The following is a 12,032-nucleotide window of genomic DNA, read 5'->3' as shown; positions in this document are numbered from 1 at the left end:
CAGAAACCTACTCCCTTTTTCATAGTTAACTAATGAAGCTAACCTTACCAGCTCTCTACTCAATTTGTTGGTCTTTTTTCTCTCACAAATGCCCTCTTTTTTAAGCCTAACCTTACCCCAACCAGAATCACCATACTGAAACACAAATCATCAAGTAGTTCCTGGTCTGCCCAGTTTTCTCTCTCATCCCCAAAGAGGTCAAAAGTCTTAAGGTTCCCCTCAGGTTCTAACTCCCCATGGCATTTTGGTAATTCAGAGCTTGAAAGAAACAACATAGTAGTGTTACCTTCAGGATTTGCATTGTTCCCCTACTGAGCTTCCAAAAAATCAATTCCAAGGTCCTTTGTCGTTATGCTAGGACTTGGAGGATTTTTTGGAACCATGATATTATCAGAATGACGAGAATTATAGTTGCTAGGGAAAGATCAATTCCCATTGGCATCCAGACTCTGAGCTCTGAATTCTCCAATCAGAGCTAATTCGGCCCTTGCCAGATAAAGAATCCTATGATCTTATGCCATCATTGACCCCCCCCCCCCCCCCCCAAAAAACCTCCATAAATTTCAAGCTCTTCTCATCACCCCTTCCTCCATCTCCCACCTTCCTCAGCTGTTCAATGAACAGTTCTTCTGCTTTAAGATCATAAGAGGACAGTAATTCATCCTCATCATCTATGGAATTTAAAAACTCTTCAGATTGACAATCTGATTTCAAAACTCCCTTCCCTTTTTTCTTGTCAATTAAACCTTCATCATCCATCTTCCTATTTACCCATTTGTAGAAAATCGATAAGTTCCATAGTGTTTGGGTTGGTATCCCTGAACCATTCTTCACTGTATCATTCTCGAAAATACTGCTAGTGGTACCTTCTACTATGCCATTCTTGAACTCCTATGTTCCCACCTTCTGTCCCTTGTCTTGTTCTTCAACATTTTGTACTTCTCTTAATTACAGAAAGGGCCTCTTAAGCATCTACCCTTTCCTAACCCAAAAAAATCTAGCCCTCAAACAAGAAGGTTTGTCCGAAAGAAGGTGGTCCTGTAACCCAAAGCCCACTCTAGCCAACAAAATTAGAAGCCCTTTTAAGTTGTGGGTGGGCCTCATTTTTAAGCCCATAAATGGGAGCCCACATTTTACTATTTACCTGTAGGTGGCTTTATTTTTTCCAGGCCTAGAACCCCCAAAGACCTATTAGTTGAACCCAAAAAACAGCTGGTGGAGGCCCAAGCCCAAATGCCATCTCTATGCTACAATTTTAGGAAACGATCATCATTTAATGCAGTGGAAATCAGCAAATTCGAAGTCTACTACTTTACTACTTTTCTATAGGTGGTTATATTTTTCCTGGGGCTAGAACCCCTAAAAACCTATTAGTTGAACCCGGAAAACAGCTGGTGGAGGCCCAGGCAAAATTTTAGGAAATGTTCATCATTTAATGCAGTGGAAATCAGCAAAGTCAAAGTCAATAGCAGCATTTACAACATGAACTTTTCCTAAAATAACAACTCTGCACTTGTTATATATAAAATAAAAATGAAAAAGCTTAGACAATTAAGCAAGGATTAAAAAAAATGGTCTTCAACCAAAGGAAATTAAGTTTTGATTCACCTAACTGTTGGCTTAACAAGGGTTAATCTCGTTTTGATAATGACAAACCAAGGCATCTAATTGTGCTATCAAGTTGTTTACAGGTATTTCAATATAAAAGCACAATGCAAGATGCATAATGGAAAGCCATTAAGAACACAGGTAAATGAAAGATGGCTATTGAAGATAAGCTTGGATGAAGACCAAGCTTAAGGATATGAAGATCTAGTTAGCTTCTCATGTGTATTGTAAAATAGGTTTCATGTAAGTACTTTTCAATTGATATTTGTTATAAAACTCTTAGGTTAATTACTTAGACCTAGATACCTTTTAAAGACTTGGAAAATATTTTTACAAAGTCCAAATGTTATTTCAAAAGGATAAAATTCAATTTTGGAATCAAAAATATAAAGAATATTGAATTTCAGGATGTTCGGGCGGCCGAGGCTAATGCTCAGTCGACCGAATGTCGGAGTCTGAACAAACTGGTCTGGCATCAGAGAGTTCGGGTGACCGAACCAAAGGTTTAGTCGACCAAATGGCTACTGCCATTGTTAAAGTTCCAGACAGTGTTGGTTTGGGCAACCGAACTTCCGGTTCAATCCGACCGAATGGCTACTGCCAATTTTAAAGTTCATAAGTTAACTGGTTCGGGCGACTGAACTGCCAGTTCAGTCGACCGAAGCACTGTGATAAGTTTCGCAAACGGCAAGAAATATTTCCGATTTTCAAATATAATGTTACCAAAACACACACAAACGGCTATAATTCAAACCTACCTATATATAGCCAACCCTAATCATGTTAGGGCAACCAGAACACATCGATTTACATTGAAAATTTAGCTGCGAGCCGTTCTTGCTGAAACTAATTTTCTAAGTTATTCTTTCAAAGTTCAAAGCTTTCAAAACCCACAAAACTGAGCCAAACTCTTTGAGCTTCTTAGCAAATATCTTCTGAGAGTATTGTAGTGCTTATTGTGTACAAATCCACTCTGGTTGGAGAGTTATCTTTGTACAAATCCATTCTTATTTGTTTGTTAAAGACTAACGGCTTTGCGATTGAGTTGTTGACAAGAGGAAGGATTGTTTTCGCTTGAGAGACTTCTCCGCCTACTGAAGGAGAGAGATGTCTCCACCAACTAAAGGAGGGATTAGTGAATCCTCATAGCAGGTTGCTTGAGGCAAGGACGTAGGCACGGCTGCTGAACCTTGTAAAAAATTCTGGTGTCACTCTTTCCCTTATCTCCTTTATTTTCAAAGCATATTTGTGTATTTCATGAATGTTGTGAATGCTCTTATTGATCAAACTCTGCTGTAGTTGCGAATATAAGTTTGATTTAATCTGCTAAAATTTTATTGTATTGGTTCATTAGTCATTCAAGTTATAGCATAAATTTTTGTGTGGCCGAGCATATTTTTATCAATATTAATCTGCTGCAAGTATTGTCAATATCTTGTAGTTTGGTTTCATATTTAAATCTTAGCTCATGCTCTTTAGAACTTAACGATATATAAATTGCTAAGTTTATCGTTTGAGAAGTTTGTTGATAAGAAGTTAGAGCACGTGTAAAATCAGCTTTAAAATTGATTAAGCTTCCGCGCATAAAATTTTAAAATACCCAATTCACCCTCCTCTTGGGATTACACCTCAACTTTCACTAGCAAAAAAATACTAGTTTTGATGAACACCTATAGATTATTAAAATCACAAGGTCACAGAACATCTGCATACGCTTACCGGGTACGCATGCGTGTGTGTGTTCATTCACATAACCAGCTTTTATGCAATCAATAATATGCATTGTGGACCCTCTATGATGGCATTTTATCACTCAGTCCAAATTTAATTGGACAAAAATTCCCACAAACTACTTTGTTCACTTGTTAGGGTGTGCTGATTTTCCTGGACTGTTCTTTGTGCCTTTTGGCTTTTCTGTTTTGTTTTCTCTGGGGTATCCCAGAGTTTGTCAAGTAGATGTCTTTGCTCCTGCTTGTACATTCTTAATCTATCAATGAAATTCTTTTTCTATCAAACAAAATACCCACAAACTATTTTCTGCAGCTTATTATCACTGCGGGTTCAAAAATAAAAAAGAATTTACTGCCTTCCCTTTCCCACACCTAATGCACATATAAATCTCTCCTCTCTCTCCGCCAGCTAGGAAGCACCAGAATCAATGGTCGGGTGCTGGAAATGCGCAACTCTTGCATCTGCAATGTAGCCTCTGTTCTTATGCTCCTCAACCAAATTGACACAACTAATAACCATGGAACCACTAGCAGACTGCAGAAACTGTCACCACCATTGTTTCCAGCAATGAGAGGACACCTTGTCACCAACAGCCTCCTCTACCTCCTCTTCCTTATTCTCCTTCTCCCATACAAGAAGCTACACCCAGCCACGTTCCACCTCCTCCAATCTGTAGTCCTTACCCTTCATCCCATTGCTGCAACATCAATCAAACCCATGATCAGCAGCTTCAACTCACGAAGTCACCAGAAAAAAGCCCCCATTGTCAGATTGCGTGTAAGATCCCGTTATAATCCATGCATGGATGCAAAGTTTTTTTTTTCTTAAAGAATGAATAGCCCAAATATATTAGCAGAGGGAAAAAGTACATTATCAAATCAGTAGGCAGCCACATGTAAAAACCCATTTAGCCCAGACCATTTGCTTTAATTTTACTAGATCCCATGATCCTGGTTCTACCCTTCACATCAAAATAATTTTATCAACTACACAATCAATATCAGATAGAGAATTATCATGTAACTTTTAATACAAAGGTTGATGATAAGCCACACCTGTGTTCGAGAAAAAGTCCCATTTGGCACCAATCAATAGAAAAAGTCGGAGAAGGATGCAGCTAAGTGTAATTTTGTCCAACTTGAAACAGAAACAGTGAGAACAAGGCATAATAATGGTTATATTATTATTGACACTCCCTCTCTTTCACCCTCTTTCTAAAATTTAGACATGCTTTTGGGTCTGATGGTGCAGCATGCACAATATTCAAGTCCAGATGCAACATATTTAACAGCGGAAGTCTAACATTTTGTGTCATCTAATAATGCTCCGGTTATTCTTGCCTCTTTTGCTCATGTCACTAAATGATCTTGATTTTGGATCTTAAACTTCACATGTGAAACTAAGCATGCGAGCAGGTACTGCTAATGTACAGAATACAGAACCTAAGGCATGCAGATTGATGGTATCTCCAAAGAATACTATAATCATAATGTCATGATCACGCATCGGACGCTTACTAGGGAGATTTTGGGCATATAATTATGGTTTAGGCTTCAACCGTGCCATTGTAACACAAAATCGTGAAGCTTATTGGGTCAAAGCTGACAATACCTCCTTGGAGTTGGATTTGGAGTTATGGGCCACTCCAGCAAGGGCGTATAAGGATAGTTTAGGCTTCAAAATTGAGACGCCTTTTGTATAACAAAACAGTGAAGCCCATCGGGCCGCAGACCCACAGCGGAAAATACATCACCAGAGTTGGGCCAAGACCATTACACATAGTCATAAAAAATACCAAATCCCATAGAAGGTGAAAAGAAGAAACTTACTCAAGGTGAGGAGGAAATGGATAGTCAACACCAAGTCTTTCAGCGATGGGTTCCCTGCCAGGCAGGGATCCTGATTTGGAACTTTCACTAACATCTTTGGTTACAGTACCATGCTTCAACAAAGTAGTGGGTGGAGCAAAATCCTTTCTATCCGGAGCTTCCCCTTGTTGATTTTTATTAACACAAATTGGCTTACTTGTTTTCTCCACTGACAAGACTTTACCAAGGAACCGCAACCTGACAAACCACAATAAGACATCAATAACGCAGAGTCCTTATTTACTTGTTATTTATTAATGTATCCATTGACATATTGACTAAACAAGAATGAATTATAACACAATAACAAGAATAAATAAAATGATGCTAAAACAAAATAGAAAAATAACTTCTCAAATTAGTTTTCTCTTATCGATTGGCAAAGTTTGAACTTTGGATCTCTCTCACCCACAAAAACCTTCATCATAAAAGGCAGGCCTCATGACTCAATAATTTTTCAAATAGCTCATCAGACTATGTGGAAAATACCCATTTAAAAACATAATAGTAACAGAGATAAATACCCATTTAACTGACGTTGTGCTTGAGAAGCCAAACCTTCATTCTTAAAATCCACAAATGCACAGTTTCTCAGTCTGCACAAAAATACAAGACAAATTACAGAATGTCTATGTAGTTGAACAAGTAAACATGAATTAATTGAGAAGTTCTGGTCATGCTTATGCCTATTCATTTGAAAGCCAATTGGAAATTGTCATGTGGTTCACATTAAGGTTATATAAATGGTTCAGATTTCAGTTCCATTACAAGGGAACTACTTTGGTTTCAAAAAATTGGAACTAAAACCTACACAAACCATTCTTGGGACATCCTTGGAACTGAACTTGACCGATCTAAAATGTTTCTGTTAGATTTGGTTTGGCTCCCAGGGAAACCAAGCTTTGTATTTTTCAAAACATAAGCTAAAAATGGCTTAATGACAGAAATTAATTTTAGAAATTGGACCTTTTAGCCTTAAAGTAACTAATCTATTATTTAAAAAACACAATTGTAAGGTTAACACTCCATTTTCAACAAAGTACAACAAAAGAGATGCATGTTGCTTAATTTGACCAAATCTAATGTGCTTAATTCATTTCGCCTGTCAATCCAACAAAAATTCAACAAAATACAAAACATTCCAAGTTCCAAATCCTAAGTCCAAAGATTTCAAGTTGGCAAAGCTATAAACCAAAAATTCCATTTTCAAGATCCCACAAAATTTACTAAAAATGCTTGAGTCAGTTTCAAAATTCCAAGCTCCAAGTTCCAAGTTTATGTCACATGCTCACAATTTAAACCAAAATGCAAGACCAAACATCCACCTTTAAGTATTCATGGAGAGAACATTGAATGATAATGATGTTTAGGACTCATTTGTATCAAAATCATTGTTTTAAAAGGCAAAGGTGTAAAGCAAGGTGTTCTAACACTAAAGAGACGAGGCATAAGACTTTTGAGAATTTTATTTTTAGATTTTAAAAAAGAAAAAAACCAACAATAATAAGCCTTAAATCCCACTAGGTGGGGTCAGTTATATGAATCCTTTTTCCTCCACTTTACACGATCATAGGCAATTTCCTCTAACAAATTAAGAGCTATTAAATCCTTACTATCTTATTCCAAGTTATGCTAGGTCTACCCCTACCTCTTCTACAACCCCTTACAATAACTAGCTCACTCCTCCTTACTAGTGCACTATTGGCCTACATTGCACAAGCCCAAACCATCAAAGACGCACCTTCCTTATCTTATCTTCTATAAGAGCTACGCATAACTTACCGCAAATATGTTCATTTCTTAATTAATCTTTTAACGTTATACCACTCATCTACCTTAACATTCTCATCTCGCCTACTTTTACTCTTTGGATATGTCGTTTATTAGTTTCCCAACAATCTGATCAATATAACATAGCTGGTCTTACAACCGTCTTATAGAACTTTCCTTTTAATTTTAAGGGCATTCGATAATCACACGACACTAACAAAATGTTAGACAAATGGAGGAAAAGCACTTATTACCTATATGCAAAAATAAAGGAAATATTCAAAATTATAATAATTATGGTGGAATTAAACTTATAAGTAAAACAATGAAGGTATGGGAAAAGGGTAGTTGAACAAAGCCTAAGGTAAGAAACGAGGGTTTTAGAAAATCAATTTGGTTTATGTCTAGGAGATCTACTATTGATGTCATATATCTTTTAAGAAGATTAATAAAAAAGTTCAAGGAAAATAAGAGAGACTTGCATATGGTTTTTATTGACCTAGAGAAAGCGTATGTCAGGGTACCTAAGGAGGTTTTATGGTGGGTTTTAAAAAAAAAAAATGACATATATAATAGGTATACTGATGTCATTAAAGATATATACGATGGAGTAATGACTAATATGAGAACTACAGGTGGAGAGGCTAGGGAATTTTCAACCACAATAGGCGTACATCAAGGATTTGCTTTGAACTCTTATCTTTTTGCCTTAGTGATGATGGATGAACTTACTCAGAGTATCCAAAATGAGGTTCCATGGTGTATATTGTTTGCAGATGTTATTATCTTGATTGATGAAACTAGGGATGGAGTAGAATTTGAGTTAGAATTATAGGCTGAAGCTTTAGAAACTAAAAGTTTTAGGATAAGTAGAAATAAGAAAATATATATATATGAAATGTACTTTCAGTTACAGTAGGAGGAATATTGGAGAAAAGATTAAACCTGATAGTCAAGAAATCAATAGAATTAGTAGATTTCAATACCTTGGATTTATTATGCAAGCTGAGGGAAAATTTGAAGAAGATGTAAATATATTAAAAAATTAACAAAATTACAAATAAATATAAAAATAATCAAATATAATTTTGTAAATTTCTTTGGCCATTCAATTAATATTAACCAGAATTCATTAAGTAAATCATGTCAAGAGATAGTGATAGCATTACAAAGTTCAAATATTTTCATGATCAAAGATACAACTCCCAATTATTATGAAAGGTTGAGGCTCAAGAGTTCTAGAAATCAAGTCATATTATGACATTCCTTTCATACAAACTTAAAATTTTCTAGCCAAATCTTACTTGAGATTCACGCACCTATAATATGTAAGCCTCAAATAAAAAGGCGCAAAAGGTGTGCCTTTGTACAAATGCATAAGCCTCAATGTGCAATGTCATTGCCTTTTTAAGATATCCCATTTTAAAATGAGCCTCGAGGCATTTTAGTCATGCCTCATCTTGAGGAGATCCTCAAGGAGAGCCTGATTGAGCCTTTTAAAACATTGACATGTACATGTGTACATAAAAAGAATATCTGTAATATTATTATCAGTACAGCTCTAATGTTATCAAGGGCATTCTAGTAATGTTAAATGAAATACACTAAAATGTCCTTGGTTTGCCAAACACTGTAAGTGGAATATGATGATTGAACCAAATATATATTCTTCTTTACCGTAACCGCATTGTCAAGCATAAGATACATATGAAAGTGATTCCAACATGGCATTTAGGACCTCCCACACCAAATTCCCCCTTATAGATAAACCAATTAGTGATAAGTGCAGCAGTGCCATAGGTTAGTTGCTTCAAATAGTACATGAGTCCAACACGAGACAGACTCCCCATGAAGAGCAGCAAATTACCATCATGTCCTAGCTAAACAGCCTTGATGGATTTGATGCCACAAAAGGTGCAACTAAAACTATGATTGCCCTCAGCAAATAAGATGGGTAGAAAGTGTTTGATATGATTAGTAAAGTACTGAACGTGCACTGAACCATAATAAAACCATACCTTCCACTACTACAAGGACGCAGCCCAGTGGCACCATAATGGGAGAAGAGTCGAAAGAGGGTGTCATAAGGAATGGCTTCAGGAAGGTGCCGAATCAATAAGACGGCTGTTGTTTCTGTTTCTGGAGGTTTCGCTGCTACATCTTGTGAGCCCTGATATCCAACCTGTTGTGTTTGATGGGCAATGAACAACTGAGAAGGAGGAACAGCTGCCATCAGGCATCAACAGCAGCTACTGCTTCCCTGTCCGGAGGAACTGGGCATGATATCAAAAATGCAGGGGTAAAAAGATTACTTCGTGCAATTTGGAATATCACGAAATTAGACTAAAAAATTCGATCACAAGTTACTCAGTTGGGAATAATATTTCTCACCTTCTTGGCAAGCTATGTTTGGCAGCCTGAAAGAGTAAAAGTCACAACACGGCAACCAAAAAAAATGGTACCAAAAGCAAAGGGTGCCACCGAAATCCAAAGAAGTGTGTCCCGCATACGTGTTAGCAAAAACCTGCACCAAGGACCAAGATGGAAAAAGAAATGCTTCTGATTTGGGAGAAAGCTACCATCGACCATCGTCGCAAATTTTACAGGAGATCGAATCCCATACACCATGAATGAGTATATTTTTAGATGCCTGGGTTTCAAAATTTTTCGAAATAGTGGTTCGTACCTGCGAGGGATGGAGACGTCTTTGCACTAAAATCGGAAATCAAACTCATGGATAGGTTTTGAAATTGTTGATATCAAAGGCACCGCAGGAGAATCGTATAATAGGTAAATGAAAGATCATTAGAACTTTTCTTCTCTTTGTAGATGATTGTTAGCGATTTGCGTAATCAATCAGAAATAAAATTTGAATTTTGGCGGAGAAACAGCTTCTGACCCCAACAGACTATCTGTAGAAATTTCACAGCAACAAAAACTCAAATAAGAAGGATGTTTTCACGAGGGAGCACCTGCTGCTCAAAGCGGCACGGAGCAAGAGCACTGAGCGGAGCACAGAACATTGGGCGGAGCTACGAGAAAACGGCGAGTTTTTTCCCGTTTTAACTTTTTTTAAAAAAAATATATTAAATAATAACTCATTCTGATAAGTAATTTCCAGAATGACTCTGACGTAATCTCGCTAGTTCAAGTAGCGATTTTTAACCAAATCTCACAACTTCAAGTAGCGATATTTACATGTGTCATTGGGGATATTTTTCGTAAAGCACAAATCTCGCTACTTGGAGTAGCGAGATTTAATTGGGAGAATTAATGCTCTGCCAGCCGCTTTCGACGCGTGGTAAATCTCTGCCAACCAATATTTGACGCGTGGAAAATCTCGCTACTCCAAGTAGCGAGATTTTAATGGGATAATTAATGCTCTGCCACCTGCCTTTTGAATTACCTCCACCCGGCTCTCGACGCGTGGCAAATCTCGCTACTCCAAGTAGCGAGATTTGCTTCAGTTTAACCTCGCCCGTTCTTCCTCCTTTCTTGCGCAAACACAGTACCTGTTGCAGAAGCCGAGCAAGTGACCGTTGAAGGGAGCCGGAGCAGGTGACCGTTGAAGAGAGCCGGAGCAAGTGACCGTTGCAGGCTTTATCAAATCGAAAATTATATAAGGAAATGGGGTAAGTTATGTTTTTCATATTCAGTGCTTATATTTTTACATTATTTTGATTTCATCGAAAGCTTTGATAATCCAAGAAAGAGTGTGTGATTTGTGTTAAAAGATTGGTGGACAAACATTTATGAAGGTTTGTATTTCATTGTTTTGGTATTTAAATTTAATTTTTTTGCTGATAATATTTTATTTGTATTTCATTCATTGGTTTGGTATTTGAATTTAATTTTTTGCTGATAATATGTTATTTTTTCCATTCAAACTATTGTTTAATATTTATTTATTTTTTTTACGATTGTTATTTCATTGTAAAATGCATTATGTTTCGTGCCCTATAAATTGTAAAATGTTTCCCCTACTCACTAAATATGTTGAATTTCCTTCTAGTCTTTTGAATATAATTGTTTACTTTAATTATAATTAGATCATATGGTTTACTTTAAAAGTGTGAAATTTTGTTATTCAATTCTTAAATTATCTTCTACTGTTTTTAATATAATTGGGCACATCCACTAAAGTTGTGAACATAACATGCAAATTGTATGGTTTTAATTGATACTTTGAGTTAATGTGAGTGCACATTCTAATTATAAATTGTATTGTCATATATATAAGATCTTAGGATCTTATACCTTATTTTTCCGGTTATTAATAATTATGTTGAAAATTTAAAAAAAAAAATTCTGACTCTTATATTAATGTTAAAGAAGTAAAAAAAAAATATGTGATATTTTTATAATGTACAAAAGAAGAATTTGAAAATTGAGAATTATTTTCTAAACATTGAACACATCTTTAGGCTTTTCTCTTCCCTTTATTCTTTTCTTTTCACCAGTTAATTTAGGACTAGTTGAAAAATTAAAATTTGACAATATGTTTGGTTAATATTTATGAAAATTAATATAAGTTAATTTTTGTAATTAAATAATATTTATGTATTATTTTTAAATCAATTGATATTTTAAATATATAATTAAAAAATAAAATTACAAATAATATATAATAAAAATATTATTAAGAAGAAACAATTTATTATAATTATTTTAATTAATTGTTGTACTATCCAAATTTATTTTATAATAAAATATTTTTTTATATGACAATTGAAAATGTGTTAAAAATATTATATTATTGCTTATATATATATATATATATATATCTATATATATATATATATATATATATCTTAAAAATTGAAAATAAAAACAAAAAAATGACCACATAAAGAAACATATTTATATAATATGTTTTCTTGTTCACTTTTCTAATCTTTAACTAAATAGTTTTATTTTATTTTTAGATTTATGAATTGGTTCTTCAAAAAACTAATAAAAAAAAAAATTAGGGCCAGCACAGCACAATGATTCATATATATATTGTTGGATGCTACGCCTTCTCAATTTCAAAAACTAACTCATAGGATAAATCTT

General features: G+C 35.2%; 1 protein-coding gene across 2 annotated transcripts in view; it reads right to left on the bottom strand.

The window, feature by feature from the left end:
* The window catches only part of LOC131157264 (U11/U12 small nuclear ribonucleoprotein 65 kDa protein), a 59,847-nt gene extending 49,834 nt beyond the window's left edge, over positions 1–10,013 (bottom strand). Inside the window, exons 1-5 of one of the 2 annotated variants that reach the window (XM_058111266.1) lie at positions 9,664–10,013; positions 9,369–9,501; positions 8,996–9,250; positions 5,732–5,803; positions 5,169–5,405 (exon numbers count right to left, since the gene is read on the bottom strand). In XM_058111266.1, coding sequence (XP_057967249.1) covers positions 5,169–5,405; positions 5,732–5,803; positions 8,996–9,210 — 524 coding nt within the window. In that variant the 5' untranslated portion in view covers positions 9,211–9,250; positions 9,369–9,501; positions 9,664–10,013. Of the gene's footprint in view, positions 1–5,168; positions 5,406–5,731; positions 5,804–8,995; positions 9,251–9,368; positions 9,537–9,663 lie in introns of both variants that reach the window. The other variant, XM_058111267.1, reaches the window with a different exon arrangement.
* Between the last annotated feature and the right edge of the window lie 2,019 nt (positions 10,014–12,032).

This window comes from Malania oleifera, chromosome 6, assembly GCF_029873635.1.
Source record: "Malania oleifera isolate guangnan ecotype guangnan chromosome 6, ASM2987363v1, whole genome shotgun sequence".
NCBI classification, from domain to species: Eukaryota; Viridiplantae; Streptophyta; class Magnoliopsida; order Santalales; family Ximeniaceae; genus Malania; species Malania oleifera.
Note: the sequence above shows the minus strand (reverse complement) of the source record. Positions and strands in the feature narration are given on the sequence as shown.